The sequence below is a fragment of the Mytilus galloprovincialis genome, chromosome 1 (genome assembly GCF_965363235.1).
Source record: "Mytilus galloprovincialis chromosome 1, xbMytGall1.hap1.1, whole genome shotgun sequence".
In the NCBI taxonomy this organism is placed as follows: Eukaryota; Metazoa; Mollusca; class Bivalvia; order Mytilida; family Mytilidae; genus Mytilus; species Mytilus galloprovincialis.
The window spans coordinates 11,984,223-12,000,713 of NC_134838.1; the positions used below are offsets into that span (position 1 = coordinate 11,984,223).

Below are 16,491 nucleotides of genomic sequence, written 5' to 3' on the forward strand. Positions count from 1 at the left end.
TATTATTTAGTTTATAAGATATCTTAGCTAATCTATGCAAACATAGGCATATTCATGTTGTGATTTGATTTCAAAGATCTGAAGGGTATCTTATAATCTTATAATTACACAAAACATCTTATAAACTCATATGGATATCATCTGAACTTTTAAGGTCATATAAAACCTGCCATATAGATGTTTACACATTACAACCATTCCATACATCAAATATAGTTGACCTATTACTTATGGTATCTGAGAGTGACCCAACTACGGTTACTTAGCATTGACCAGTGAATCATGAAAATCATGTTAAGGACATATGTGATAATAGGCAAAAACACACAAACAAAAACAGTAGACCAATGAACACTTAAAATGAGGTCAAGATCAGATGAAACCTACTAAACTGACATGAACACCTTAAAATAATTCCACACATGCTTATAGGTTTTAGAAACGGACCTATTCACCCTGATCACCAATTCCATAAATTGCATCTAGAAGGTTGCATACACTATTTGTAATAGATCTTCATGATTGATGAACTCTACAATGCTGAAACTAACGAAATGAAAATTGTTCAGATTTTCCCTTTTTTCTAAAATCTATCTTATGGAATAAATGAAGGTATCCTCCAATATGGTGGTGAGGGGGAATAAATAGTTATCAAAGGTACCAGGATTATAATTCAATACGCCAGACGCGCGTTTCGTTTACATAAGACTCACCAGTGACGCTCAGATCAAAAAAATTGCAAAGCCAAACAAGTACAAAGTTGAAGAACATTGAGGACACAAAATTTCCAAAAAAAGTTGTGCCAAGTACGGCTAAGGTAATCTATTCCTGGGATAAGAAAATCCTTAGTTGTGGAAAAAATTCAAAGTTTTGTAACAGGAAATTTATAAAAATGACCATATAATTGATATTCATGTCAACACCGAAGTGCGGACTACTGGGCTGGTGATACCCTCTGGGACGAAACGTCCACCAGCAGTGGCATCGACACAGTGGTTTAAATAGTTATCAAAGGTACCAGGATTATAATTGAGTACGCCATTATTTGATAACCTTTCCTCTATGTTTTTTTTAAAAGAAATGCTGTCTTTAGAACCCAGATTGCATATGTCACTGAACAAGGATACGGGAGTACCGGTAGATAAGTTGAGCAGGACATGGTGTACTATTGACAACATTTTACTTTCTGTCATGATAAGGGAATGCATCAAATATCTTTGGAAAAGTGAAAACTAACAAGCAAGATTGAGCATAAAATAAGTTTAAAGTTCTAAGCTGCTTACCTGTAATTTTTTCTTTTCAATTATCTAAGATATTATTGTCTTCTTCCAATTTTGATTTCCAGGCTCTACAATGTCATTGAAGGTTAAGTCAGTTTTTGTATTGTTTTCTCTGACTGTATTGTATTCCATGTTTCAATGATTTAAAGTAAAGGACTATTTTACTTCGTGTGACTTTATATAATTATGAACATGCGAGATGAACAGATAAGGCAAAAATAAAAAATAATATGTGTTTCCTATAACATCTGAAAAAATATAGTAGGAAAGGATTTTTTTTTTATTCTACCATTTATTTTACATTGAGTATATGAAAGCGACATTCTGACTTTAACAGTGCTTAGAATCATACTCAAAATAGTGTGGTTGTGGTCATTGATTGACGACCTAAATTATCCCATTGACTGGGATAGATTATGTGAACGTTTGTCTGTAAATTACTACTGACCACTGCTCACTACTTACTTATTATAAAATTTTGTCTGTAATGACCATTGTTCACGACGTACCTACGATAGACATTTAAACTGTGGGGTCACCAAAGGTTCTTAACGCCTTTAATATTAAAATAATTCGAAAAATTAATCAGGAATAACTTTATGTTTTGATTTATATTATTGATATAAATCAAAACATCGTGTTATTCCTGATTAATTTTTCGAATTACTTTATTTAGGTGTTGAGAACCTTTGGTGACCCCAAAGTTTAAGTGTCTTTAACAAGTACAGAGTGAGCAGTGGTCATTACAGACAAACGTTCACATAATCTGTCCCGGTCAATGGGATAATTTAGGTCGTCAATCAATAGCCACAGCAACACTGTTTTGAATGTGATTCTATTGGAAAATTACCATTTTTTGTTAGTGTTGGCTATTTTTAAGATTAAAAAATAGATAGGGTAGTGTAAAAGGAAACACACATGTTTTTTTTATTTAGCCTAAGTATGTACATGTATTCCTAATGCAGATGAAGGAGATAAGTGTAAGTGTAAAAGGAAACACACATCTTTTTTATTTAGCCTAAGTATGTACATGTATTCCTAATGCAGATGAAGGAGATAAGTGTAAGTGTTATAGGAAACACACATCTTTTTTATTTAGCCTAAGTATGTACATGTATTCCTAATGCAGGTGAAGGAGATAAGTGTATGTGCCGGAAACAAGAATTCTTTACAACAATGGAAAGTTTGAAGTATATGTCAGAAACTGAAACAAACAATTCAGAATTTTATTTTAATCTATCTAGCACTCTCAAGGAAAGAGGAAAGTCGCAAAACTTCTTGAGGAAATAATTTTCTTTTCTTTTGTTTAGTTTCTAATGGGTATTTCCTTTTCCTTTAAACGTTATTGCTAATTTTAAACTGAAATCTTCACTAATCTTTCTTTGAAATTGTCATTATCAATTTATCAGTTAATCGGGCCCTAAGTACAACTAGATATCATTGAGATGGGAGCCATCTCTGTGGGCCCCGCTGTGAATAATGTGCATTAAAAAATTGTATCTTTACCATAGGACATGGGTTTGTCAACTGAAATCAAAGTTTTTGACCTTGACCTTTGACCTAGGAAGTTGTAAATAAATTATGACACACCCTTTGGTGTTGGTTTATAAACATGTCAAGTATAAACTTTGAAATGATAACGGTTCTCAAGATATAGAGCGGACACGATCTTTACCATAGGACATGGGGTTGTCAACTGAAACCAAAGTTTTTGACCTTGACCTTTGACCTAGGAAGTTGCACATAAATTATGACACACCCTTTGGTGTTGGTTTATATACATGTCAAGTATAAACTTTGAAATGATAACGGTTCTCAAGATATAGAGCGGACACAATCTTTACCATAGGACATGGGGTTGTCAACTGAAACCAAAGTTTTTGACCTTGAACTTTGCCCTAGGCAGTCGTTCATAAATTATGACACACCCTCTGGTGTTGGTTCATATACATGTCAAGTATAAACTTTGAAATCATAACGGTTCTCAAGATATAGAGCGGACACGATCTTCACCACAGGACACAGGGTTGTCAACTGAAACCAAAGTTTTTGACCTTGACCTTTGACCTAGGAAGTTTTACATACATCATGACACACCCTCTGGTGTTGGTTAAAATGGATGTCAAGTATAAACTTTGAAATCATAACGGTTCTCAAGATATAGAGCGGACACAAAGTTAAAGTGTTACGGACGGACGGACAGACGGACGGACGGACAGACGGACGGACAGACAGACGGACGGACAGACGGACGGACGGACAGACTGATCACTATAGGGCGACCCGCCTCAGGCGGGGCCCTAATAATATTTGGACTCTTTAAGTAAGTTTCCAGTTTCAGTTTAATCATCTTCAAGTGTTTTGGGTAAAGAATAAAATAAAGAGAAAAATTTATCCATGATATTTTTTTTAAATACAGCTGTATATTTTTAAGGATCAATCAAATAAAAGAAAGAAATAGTTTGTCCATCGAGCAATGAATGTTGTGAGAGCCACTTAACATAACACACATATAGGTTACTTTAAACATCATTAATGCATTTTTGATACCCAGTATAATTCATTAGATTAAGTAAAAAAAAAAAAATGCAAAAAGAAATGATAGGATCCAGCTGATTAGTATAATAAATACCACAAATGATTTTTTTTAATATATGTTGCTGCTGTCAGCCAACACAATTATTATCTTTCATATAGAGAATATAGAGCTTAGACAAGAAAAGCACATATGTTGATTATTTTTCTACATTTAATAAAAACAAAATACTGCAAAAATTTAATAGCTTTTTTTACTCTACCTCAAGATGACCGAATGCCAGTTTTAATAGCTTTTTTTACTCTACCTCAAGATGACCGAGTGCCAGTTTTATTCTGAATGATATAATTTTTATCATCAAGGATATGTACGTGTTTTTATGCATTATGGTTCATTGACCACATTTTTGTGATAAAATTGAAGCTTTTGAAGAAACGAGTTACCGTGACTAATAGTAGCCGCATTGTGAAACAGCAACCCTCTATTAAAAGTGTCCTGTAATCCATTATAACTCTGTTATCCCCCCCTCTTTTTTATAACTGTTTTGTCATCTGAATTATAATGTGACGATATAATGCAGTGAAATGAAAAGGGACTGTTTTAAGTTTTAACCTGCATTGTGTATGTGTAAGACTGTCATACAAGTGCTAGCTGTAAAACTATTTTTATCCACCATTTTTTACATAAGAAAATGCCTGTACCATGTCAAAAATACAACATTTTTTTTCTTTGGTTTGATGTGTTTGAGCTTAAGATTTTGCCATTTGAAAGACTTCCCATTCTGAATTTTCCTTGGAGTTCCAATATTTTCTGTTATTTTAATTACCACTATTGTGATTATGTTTGACATACAGTAAATAAATTTAAATGCATTAAAAAAGACGGAAATCAGGATTTAAATTCTGGTTAAAAGAGCATTCATAGTTTCTGCAAGAGAAGCAAAATTGATAAAAACCTTCTTTCTAGAGCAGTAATTTCTACAAAAGTCATTTGATTCATTAGACCATGATGAGGTACTAGTAAGATTTACTTTGGAGAACTATTTTGCTAATTACAATTTCTCTTTAAGTTTCATTATATTTGGCTGTGGCAAAGTAAAGTTAGAGAATTTAAAGATGTGGAAATAATTCTAGAATTGAAAATGTTTTTTGTCACATTCCCTTGCCCCTTATAAATTCTGTCTCTCTTATCATTTAAATGTCTAAAAATACAGGAGCCTCTGGCATTTGTTAGTCTTGTAATTTTTTTTAATTAAGTTTATTTATATGTTTTGATGTTAAGTATGACATCTATTTTCACTGAAATAGTACACGCTTTTTATAGGACAGCTTAACCTGTATTCCAGGTGCGGAATTTTCTTGCTGTGTGTGGGTTGGGTTGTTGTTTCTTTGACATATTCAACATTTCCATTCTCAATTTTTAAGTAGGCAAAGAAAGTTAAAACATGTTGTTCCTTATTTTTTTATTAGTTGGTTAATAGACAATATATACAGGGTACTTGTCACTGAATGACATGGTTGGGTGATTATATTTACTACAACTGGAAGATTCTGGGATTTATGTGCTGAAAACTATACCTTCAGATAAAACAACCAATATATCTACATATAGTCCAGTTTTTGAACTCTGACCTAAATAACATACTATGATAAAGAGAAAAGGCAATGGACATTGTCAGATATTTTAAACACTATACTGTTTTCTCTTCATTTCTGACAAATAAATGATTTCTTCTTATTTTCATTCTCAACCTTATTGATCATAATATCAATAATTGTTGCTTAAGGAGACATTCAGTAATATAAGGAAAACTACTTTCAAACTAAAAAATATAAGTATGGTTCTTCATGAAAAATAAAAAAAAAAATTTTGTATTAAATTTATGAACCAATTGTTATAACAGTTTATTTTGTAAAGGTTACTTGACAAAAATTGAAGGCTAAGGCATTCACTATCTGGTTTTATTAGAACCATAAAAATAATGCCATTCCTCTAATAAAATTTCAGCCATACTGTTTTCTCTTTATTTCTTACTTATTTAAAAGGTATTTAATAATTGCTTGATAGATTTGAACACAGAATAAAAGGTATAATTTGACAGCACATATCAACATGAAGAATATAAATGTTATAACTTATTTCAACAACAATTCTACAAACAAAATTGTTTTCTATAAAGAACTGAAACTTCTTCACTAGACACAGTTCTCAACATTAAAAAAACAATTTCTCATTCAAATTGCAAACAATATGATGACAAAGAACTGCATATTGATTGAAAATGTGTACATGATTTTACACAGTGATTTGCCTTTTCTGCTTTACAATAAAACTCAAGACAACAATTTGATGGTTTTTTATATTATATCACATTTCTTAACTATTCCAGAAAGAAATTAAACAAAAAAGAATGGGACTGAAAAGGTGAGAAAAACATTTATTAAAACAGGAAATTTCAAGTTTAAATTCTTTTTTTAGATTAACTCCAAGGGAGATAATTCATTCCTCTCATAAACTGTTTTGAAAATAAATATATACATAAAGCTAGTTTTGGTGGATTTTGAGGCTAAAAGTGATATGTGAAATTAAAATTGCAAAATACTGCAGATGTTGAGCCAGAATTTATAAAAACCACTATCAACTAAAAAAATTAATTAAAAAAATCTTGAGAATCCAGGAAAATTGGAAACACCATAACTAACAAACTCTTCAAATATTCATTTGTGCCCCATGGTTTGTGGGCTACATAATGGTGTTATGAGGTATATTTTTAAGAATAACTGTTATGGCCCTCTAAATAAGCAGAATGAAATACTCTAGTAGAAAGTGTCAGGATAAGTCTTTTCCAACCCCAAACCCTATTTTTTCTGGAATAGTTAAATTGTAAATTCTTTTAAAATATCAATTTCTCATCCTAAGTAATAAAGACCATAAGCAAGCTAAAATTATATAAATTAAAAAACTAAAAATACAAAATTTTATTTGTAATTTGTATTTGTTCGACCTTATGCTTTTTAACTTGCTCAAGACCTTTTTATTGTAAAATCATGATTCATGCTAAATGCCACATTGCAACTTCACTCTTTTGTTATTACAGATAAAAGATTATCACAGTTGCTTTTATGTAAAAAATATTTACACTTATAATTCTAACATAAGACAGATGAATATTAAACTGAAATAAATGGAGAAAAAAAACAATGATATGTCATGCTTTCACTCTCAATATTACTTAATGATACAATCTATCTTTTACCCATATACATCAGCTGTACAATACAATCATTCTTTTATTCAAACAAAATTTACAGTGAAAATTAACTGTGACATTTTAACATCTGATATTGCAATGGGGACTACTTTCTTGGCACAAACAGACTAGTTTATCATGTTTATACAAAAATTAAATTGACATATTGCACGAGACATCAAAACCACTGAAATCAACTAAAACATCACAACACGAAAAATTTGTAATTTTGATTTTTGAAACATTTTTATTTTTACAATAAGAATTTCTTAGCTAAGAATCTAATAATTTGAAAGTACAATATAGATTCATCATTTCTTTCCTTTAACATAAAAAGTAAATAAAATGCTATAACAGGTTCTAAAGACTTTGATATCTTAAACTTAAGCAATTATTGTGATAGGTTTTATACATCAAAATCAATTGAAAATACATGAATTAAGATGACCTAGCAATGAAAGACAAACAAAAACATTAAACCAAAATATATGTTAGACAGCTAATAACCAGAATGACTGAGAATTAAACAACTTGAAATTAGTTTTATTCATAAAAAAAATTGTAAGGGTTATGTGAACCTCGTGTCTTGCCTACTTTTGCTGTTAGTTGAAGGATCAACAAAAATGGGGAAAGAATCATTTTTATTTTTTTTTCTCTGGATACTATCTTTTGATTGTAAGATGCTTCTGACCAAGTTTGGTAAAAATACAGGATGGTTTATGAATCTAATAATGTTTTAAAAACTTTAACTGCAGACTGTATGTATTGCTAATTGGAAGAAAAATTAAGTTCATATAGTAATAAAACTAAAAGAAACATGATACTCTCCTTGTAATTGTGTTAAAAATACATTTTGTACTGTAAATTCACAATTTTTTTAAGTGTTTTTATTTTTTGGAAAAATTGTGATGGAACAGGCTTTTGAAGAAAAAATATACTTATTTTAAATTTTGATAGCATGAATTCTAAGCAGAATTTCCAGAAATTGCAATCATTATTCTCAAATTAGTGTACTTATTCATCAATTGCAATAATAACAAATATGTGCCACAATTTATGAATTTACAATACAAGTTTTTGAAATGACTACTGTTATGTTACTGGTCTGTATCAGGAGTCCATAGCTTACTCATAATGGAACTAAATGAATAAAATTGTCTCCCATGCATGAAATTAGTATAAACCAAAATATTAGTCATTCAGTATTAAAACACATTGAAATGTTAAGCTTTTGTTTGTGTACACATACCCCATAAAATGTAAAGATAACAAAAACATATTATTACCCTTTGAAAAAAAATGTTAAAACAGTCATTTAAAAATAAAACTATCTAAAATATAAGTAAATAAATGCAACTCTATAAACATGTATAAAAATAAATAGTATTAACAAATAGATATAAAATAGATTTTTAAACTAGACTATGGAAATCAATGGACGGAATGAATCATTAATCAATTTGTAATATAACAGGACACAGGACATGTCTGTACATACATTTTGTACACTACAGGAAACAGTTAATCAAATACAAGCCGTTCATATATAAATATTCAGCAGTATTTTTTTTTTGTTCAAACACCTAAATTTTGGCAAAAAATAAAATGCAGGTCATTAGCCAAAGATGTTATCCTACCAATTACTCAGGATTTATGTATACATTTGGTAAATACATCTGATTCTGAAGTGGTCCAGTTTCTAATATACATGTATAATGACTTTGTTGGTAATGACTTATATCTTAAGAGTTATTTAAAGGAATTGAGATATAAAGAAATACAATGTATGTGGTCACTTCACAATGCTCTGAAAAGGCTTTTTTCCAATGATGATAATGGTTTTGAAAGGCACACATAATTAATCACTTATTAAATTGTTTCTTATGGCATTTTTCTCAAAAGTATTGAATAATTTTCATAGCCTTTTCTTAAAACTATTGATTTATTTTTGAATGGCTTTTCTTAGAATATATTTTTTTATGGGTTTTGCAAAAAATTATAACTATATGCCAAAAAAGAATAATGTAAATTCCACAGGAATGGCTAAAAATTCAAAATATTGAATATATATGACGAAGTTATCACTGGGTAAAATATTGTCAATGTACAAATGTTAATAATAACTTTTTAAACATAAACTTAGTTTATCAACAATTAAATCAACAAATTTAAAAAAAAAAACAAGAAAACAATATCACAATTTTGAATCATCATCCTTCACTTTCTTTACTAGAATATTCGGCTAATTGTAACAAGGATGTTGTTGATGAGGATCTAGGTGGGTCTTTCTTTTTGCCCGGTGACCCATGACGTTTATGGTGTTTTTTGGACTTTTTAGGCGATTTTTTCTGTGACTTTACAGGACTTTCTGCTCCTTTAGAGTCTGAGTCATGACTAGCAATTTCCTCTTCTCTCTCTAATTTTGGCACAATCCATGATTTTTTCGGTCCCTCCCCTACACTAAAAAGATCTGAATGGTCACTACCTGAAGCATCCTTATCCTCTTTATCACTATCACTTTTGACTAAAATCACTTTATCCTCCCTGGCAGTACTTTTTGATACATCTAAATCCGTACTTTTAGAGAGATCGTCCTCCATGTTAGTACTCTTTTTCTTGGTGTCCAAATCACTATTACTTGATTCATCAGTAGATTTCACCTCGTACAACGGTGATATTTTATTGACTGTTAAAGTACGTAACGATGGTTTTGGGCTAGATTTTGGAGTACCAGGTGGTTTTTTGACAAATTTTTGAAATGTTCGAGGTTTGCCATTAGGTATGGCTGCACCGTTACTTTTTACGTTATTTTCTTTGTCAGTGTGACCTGACTTTTCTATAACATTAGCGTCTGTCACTAATGCTTTGCCCTTTGTCAAATCTATGTCTTTTGTCCATGCTAACTGTTGGATTGCTGCAGCAAATGACTGATTGTTATCATCATCACTAGAATCTCCGTCATCATGAGATCTTTTTGGCGCTGGTTTAAGTATGATTGGACCAATAGAGCCTTTAGCTCTCTGTACCTTCATCTGTCTGACCACTTCCTTACCAACTCTCTGTAAAACAGAAGATAATTTCATTTAAATATAAAATTTAACTACAACTAAACAATTTTTTTCTTCAATTCTATTTTTTATGCGCTTGGGTCGCAAAACAGCATTAAAATATAGGTCAAATGATAAAAAAAAATCAGGACACGAAAATGTCTAGGTCAAATGAAGGTCATAATGAAAGACAAGTTTGCTGACCATTTAAAACATTCTTGGTATAAAATCAATCCTAAGTTTCAGAGAAGGGGTTGCATGAAAGAAATGTTAAAGAAACCAAATTGATAAAATGATGAAGAAAACATACCTATTTTGGGAAGCTAATGAAAAGTCTTACATAAACATGTACTTTGTAGGCTAGTTGACACAAAAGTTTAGTAATCCATAGGACACATACAATACTCTGCAACACTGGTAATTAAAAGTTCTATCAAGAATTCTACTGAAATATTTGACATCACAATCCATATGAATAAAAGGATAATTAATTGATTCTTGTTTATTTAATATCCAGTGGCAAATATTTCAAGCTTTTCAGGACAAAGAACAAAAGGAAATGAGTGTTATCTGCAAAACAAGACTGCAACCCAGCAACAAAAAACAAAAAAGGACATCTAGAGACATAAATAATTGAAGATGCAGAATTATTTCAGCCTCCATCAAGATGGGTATCTGTATAATATTCAAACTCTGAATCAACCAAAGTCAATACTTGGTAGATATAATGAATAAAGCTCTAAATTGTCTTAAAAAAGTAGTTTGCACATCAAAAACCATGTATACTGTATCATTCATTCTGACAAAGACCATGTGCTGTATATGCATATTTCAACAATATATATATATATTTTTAAATCAGACTTAATTCTAACAATCTTTACCTACTTTTGTAAAAAAAAATATTATCAGGATATCTTTTAATTAAGTACATGAACAAATATCTTTAGGAATGAAAAACTTTCTATTTGAAAACAAACCATGGGCAAACTAACTAAACAGGCATAGGACTAAAAAACTAAATATGTTAGTGTAAAGGCCTGTCAATCAATGCTTTACAGATATTGCATTTTTCTATGTAAGATAAAAAAAAAATGGGCATTTTGTTAAGCTATCTATGTTTTAAAGATAAACATGCATTCTGAAATGATTTTTTCCCGTGTTTTCTAGTAATGTTAAACTACAATACTTTTACTCTGTTTTAACTTTGATTACCTAGCAACTGTAAGCCATTACTTGGTGAAATTGTTACATTAAAAAAAAAAAATTCTTCAGGTGTTGTAGTCTCTTAGACACATTCCACGATTCCATTCTCAATTTAAAGATTCTTAACAATTATTATCTGGCATAGTGGTAAATAAACTCATGGAATTCATAGCATAATTTGAGACATGGAATGGTTCAAAGAAGCTTATACCAGAGAATGAAACAATTAATCTAACAGTGAACCAAAATCTTATAACTACAGATGCGTTTGACATAGATTTATACTCATAATGTTTTCTAACACTCCAATTTCTCTTCTATAAAAACATAATATAAAATCCTATGCACCATAAATTCACAAACATAGAAAAAATAATAATTGAAATAGATATGAAGCAGTATTTTTGTATTTTTTAAACAGTTCAGCACAAAACTTACATAATATTAAAAAAAAAAAAAAAAAGGGAGGATAAATTTGATCAAGCATAAAATGTAGGTTTCATCAGTTAGCCAATAGAATTTTAAAGTGAAATATTGCTTATATTTTTTTACAAGTTTAAAAATAAACCCAGACTTTAATAGAAAATACACATTAAAAACAAGAGAGAATTAAAAACAAGAATAGATTAATTCGTGTCTTAGACACCCGTGCTTGAAATCCAATGAAAGCAATCAATCAAATCTACTGAAAAAAATTGTGCATTTGAAAAAATATCTATTGCTTAGAAATCAAGTTTTCTATGGCCAACTGTAAGCTAAAAAATCCACTAAGATAAAAAATCAAAATCTCCTAAAAATCTTTAGAATCATACCATGATGTGGATTACAACAAATATTTATATATTGTTTAAAAAATTCTTATCCATTTACTAGAATGGGTGAATATCTTAAATAGACTTTTTTGGGTTTGTGTGAATGTTTGTAAACTTAAGTATATATATTTATATTTAATCAACCTAATTAAAATATAGATTATGTGTCTTAAGCTCTGCTTACAAGGATCTAAAAACACTATATTCTTTTTTCTGTTTTACTGACTTTTGGGATATTCAGGTTTTTTCGTAGTAATATACGACCCCATAAATTTGGAGGTAGACATTTCATTGGTTGATATAAAATTTATCAGAACAGAAAGTAGGAAGGAGTATTGTCAGATCCTTAGCAAAGCGTAAACATGGAATCGGAATTTTAATCAGATTGATAATTAAATGGAGAGAGATTGTGCTTATATAAGTACATATAAGTGACTGCTTTATAAGTATGTATATCAACAACAAATGGAGGTTCAATAATAAAGAAAATGAAATGAAAATTTTTGAGTAGATCCAAAGTATATATTGGCCCATCCAAATACTCTATCATGTCTAAAAATAATGACGGAGTGAAAATCTTGCTTTAAGAAGGCTGTACCATTCACATGGAATATATGGCAGGTTTTACAGAAAAGTTTTCAATTATGTTTCAAATGAAACACTGTTTTCTACTTAGCACCAAAGCTATACTTGCGTTTTCCAAAAAAGTAGGCTTCTATCTTGGTTAAAAACAAATTCTGTAATAACTTGCCTTCTTCCTCCCCTTTTGTTTATTAAGCTAAGTATACATCTGTTAAACAGTCTATTGATTACATCAGAAAGAATTTGGTAAAATTGGTATATGACAAATACCAATTGATGGCTCACACTAATCTTATGAAAGAGATTAGAGCCCTGGTCTGTAAATACTTATTCCACAAAGCAATTTCATGGATAATGAGTATCAATCCGAGAAATAAGTTGAAAAGAAAGTTTACAATCAAATATAACAGATAACATAAAAACTCCTATACAGTGATATATCACTCTTTTTGCCTTAGGAGAATGTATCGAAAGAGAGAAAATATTTATCAGTAATACATTACAACTAGTTAAATGCTATTGTTGTTTTCATTGTCAACATATCAGCCAACCTCATTAAGGGATATCTATATACATTCAAGAGTACAAAAATAGTTACCTTTACTGCTCTCTGCAATAAGTCACAGTTTACAAATATAATATAATGTCAATATTTACAAAATCTCAACTCCTAAGTTCTACGATTGGTTCAAGAACATAAGTTAACATTTTTTAATTTTTTTTATTGATCTCTAAGTATATTTAGGTACCAATTTCAGTGTGCATCCTTCCTATGTAATATATCGGTATGGTATGGCATTACCTTTATCTGGAACTCTTTAGATCAAAAGTTAAGGCAGCCAAATGAAATATTGAATCCAAGTTTTGAATGTCATTTCCCTGTATGACATTAAAACACAGGGTATTTCTTTTCAACTTTATTTGAAAATCTTGACTATGATTAATAACGAGACAATGAACGTTACTAACCTTCCATGCACTTATAGCCCCTTTACGTTGGCTAGCTTTTGTTTTATTGGATGTTTTGATAACCATTAAGCCTCTTGTTTCTGATACTTTGCCTTTTCCTTCACCAAGATCACAGTCTTCAGTATTAGTTAATTTAATGGAATACTCTTGTTGAAATTTCAGTAGCTGTTTCCTAGTAAATGACCTCTCTAGAACCACAACAATTTTAGCCCACTGAAAATATACATAATATGGTTCAATATGAGCAATAGAGAATTAGTGATTGTTAAAGGTTTCAAATTACATATATATACAAAGTCAATTTCAAATTTGAGATTATACATAAAATTGTCAATTCTATTAACTTTATGTTATGATAAGAAGGGAAAAATCTTACGAGTTATCTTATTTATCCAGGATGAGAAATTGACACAGTTTAGAGCTTTTAGTGTTATGATATTGTAATTATTATGTTTATTTATGTTGGCCTAATTTGTGTTGTATGGCCTGATAGTTGTTTACCAAATAATCTTATAATTGTGCAGTTTAGGAATCACTGGAACAATTACAGAATGATTGGAACTTTCTAGAATGATCCTTATAAAAGATGCGTAATTTAAACTTCTACGTTATTCCAGAAACTTCCGTTGTAACTTTCCAGGATTTTCCACAATGTTCCATTATAGAGTGTTCCAGAATTTTCCATGACAACACTATATATACAGACACTAAAGTTAAACTCTCATAATTAAACTTGGACATAGACATTGATAGACATTAGTATTCACAGCATTTGGATTGACACTTTTATTCTACAAACAACATCATACTGGATTGTGACATTAGTAGTGAACGTAATATTCAAATTGGATTCCGAAAGATTTCCGGATACAGATAAAGATAACAGATTGGACTCATATTTTGACAGTTAAGTTAACAGTAATATTTGTGTAATACCTTTTGTAAACTTTTGTATAATAAATATTGTTAAATTTTATTATTGATTTGTGTCTTTTGTTGGCTACAATTTAAAGGCGATTTCTGGCCGTAACAGAAATTGGGGGCTCGTCCGGGAGACTGAATTATATTATTCAAAATTTGTTTAGTAATTTTTATTATAACTAGCCAACAAAATTCTACAAAATGGCATTTGATGCCGGTAATTTTTTGAAAACGCCAGACCTGGAGAGTTTTGATAATTTAAAGAAAGAGGAATTAGTGTTGCTTGCTAAACATCTGAAATTAGATTTTAGAGTATCTATGAGAAAACAAATTATAAAAAATTTGGTTATAGACAAATTAGTGGACGCAGAAATTTTAGGTGAAGAGGCTCTTGATCTTAAGGTCGAAAATATTGACGCCTTTAAATTAAAACAGCTTGAATTGGAACATAAACTTAAATTAAAAGAACTGGAAATGAAGGAGATGGAGAAAATAAAAGAACTTGAAATGAAGGAAAGATTGGAAATGGATAAAAAAGAAAAAGAAGATGAATTTAAATTAAAAGAACTGGAAATGAAGGAAAGGTTAGAAATGGAGAAAAAAGAAAAAGAAGATGAATTTAAATTAAAAGAACTTGAAATGAGAGAAAAGCTAGAGATGGAAAAACTGAAAATTGAAATGGTCAAAGAAGAAAGCAACACTAAAGTCCAGTCGAAATCAGATTATTTTGATGCAGCAAAAAATATACGTTTGGTTCCGAAATTTTGTGAAAAAACAGTTGATAAATATTTTCCACAGTTTGAGAAAATTGCTAATAATCTGAAATGGCCAATGCCGTATTGGACTACGATGCTGCAAAGTGTTTTTGAGGGTAAGGCAGCTGAAATATACTCCGCACTTCCATCAGAAAAAAGTTCTGATTATGACACTGTGAAACAGGAAATTTTGAAAGCCTATGAGCTAGTACCAGAAGCATATAGACAGAAATTTAGATCTTATAAAAAGTTTGATTCGCAAACCTATGTGGAATTTGCTCGGGAAAAAGAAGATCTATTTGATAAATGGCTTACTTCAAAGAAAACAAAAAACAATTTTGATCAACTAAGGCAATTGATGTTATTAGAAGAGTTTAAACAATGTGTTCATTCAGAATTAAAAACACATTTAGACGACAAAACTGTTGAGTCAATACATGATGCAGCTGTAATTTCAGATAATTATACCCTTTCACATAAAAGAAGTTTCAAGGGTCAAAATGTTAATACTCCAAGTGGAAATTACAAAAACCAAAGCACTGAGCGTACTGATAGTAAGCCTGTTCCACAGAATAAGAGTCAGTCCAGTTATAATATGTCTAGTCCAAAATTTGATACTTTTGAGAAGAAGTCACTGACTTGTGCTTATTGTAAGAAGATTGGTCACCTGATGGCTGATTGTTTTAGACTCCAGAAGAAGAATGAACGAGATAATAAGCCGAAGACCAGTGCTTGTACGACACCTTATATTACCAGTACATTGGAATGTCCTGCGAGTCAGGCTTTTAAGTCCAGTTTTTGTGATTATATGGAGGAATATAAACCCTTTATGTCTGATGGGTTTGTTTCTATTGTTGATGATACCACTCTTCAGCCTATTAAGATTTTACGGGACACTGGAGCTTCTCAGACTTTATTGTTAGAAGGTGTGTTGCCTTTGTCTGAGAATACTTCTGTTGGTGCCTCCGTTTTGTTACAAGGTGTAGAGTTAGGTTGTATAGATGTTCCTCTCCATCGTATTTATCTGAAGTCAGATTTGATAACTGGACCAGTTGTTGTAGGTGTTCGTCCTAATCTCCCTGTTGAGGGTGTTACCTTATTGCTAGGAAATGATCTAGCTAGGAACAAAGTGG

The 16,491-nt window shown here is 30.5% G+C and overlaps 1 protein-coding gene across 2 annotated transcripts in view; it reads right to left on the reverse strand.

The window, feature by feature from the left end:
• Window positions 1–5,263: 5,263 nt before the first annotated feature.
• LOC143065309 (transient receptor potential cation channel subfamily V member 5-like) overlaps window positions 5,264–16,491 on the reverse strand; it is a 62,537-nt gene continuing 51,309 nt past the window's right edge. For both annotated transcript variants that reach the window (XM_076238817.1, XM_076238824.1), the window contains exons 15-16: window positions 13,683–13,895; window positions 5,264–10,125 (exon numbers count right to left, since the gene is read on the reverse strand). In XM_076238817.1, the coding sequence (XP_076094932.1) occupies window positions 9,277–10,125; window positions 13,683–13,895 (1,062 nt within the window). In that variant the 3' untranslated portion in view covers window positions 5,264–9,276. The remainder of the gene's footprint in view (window positions 10,126–13,682; window positions 13,896–16,491) is intronic.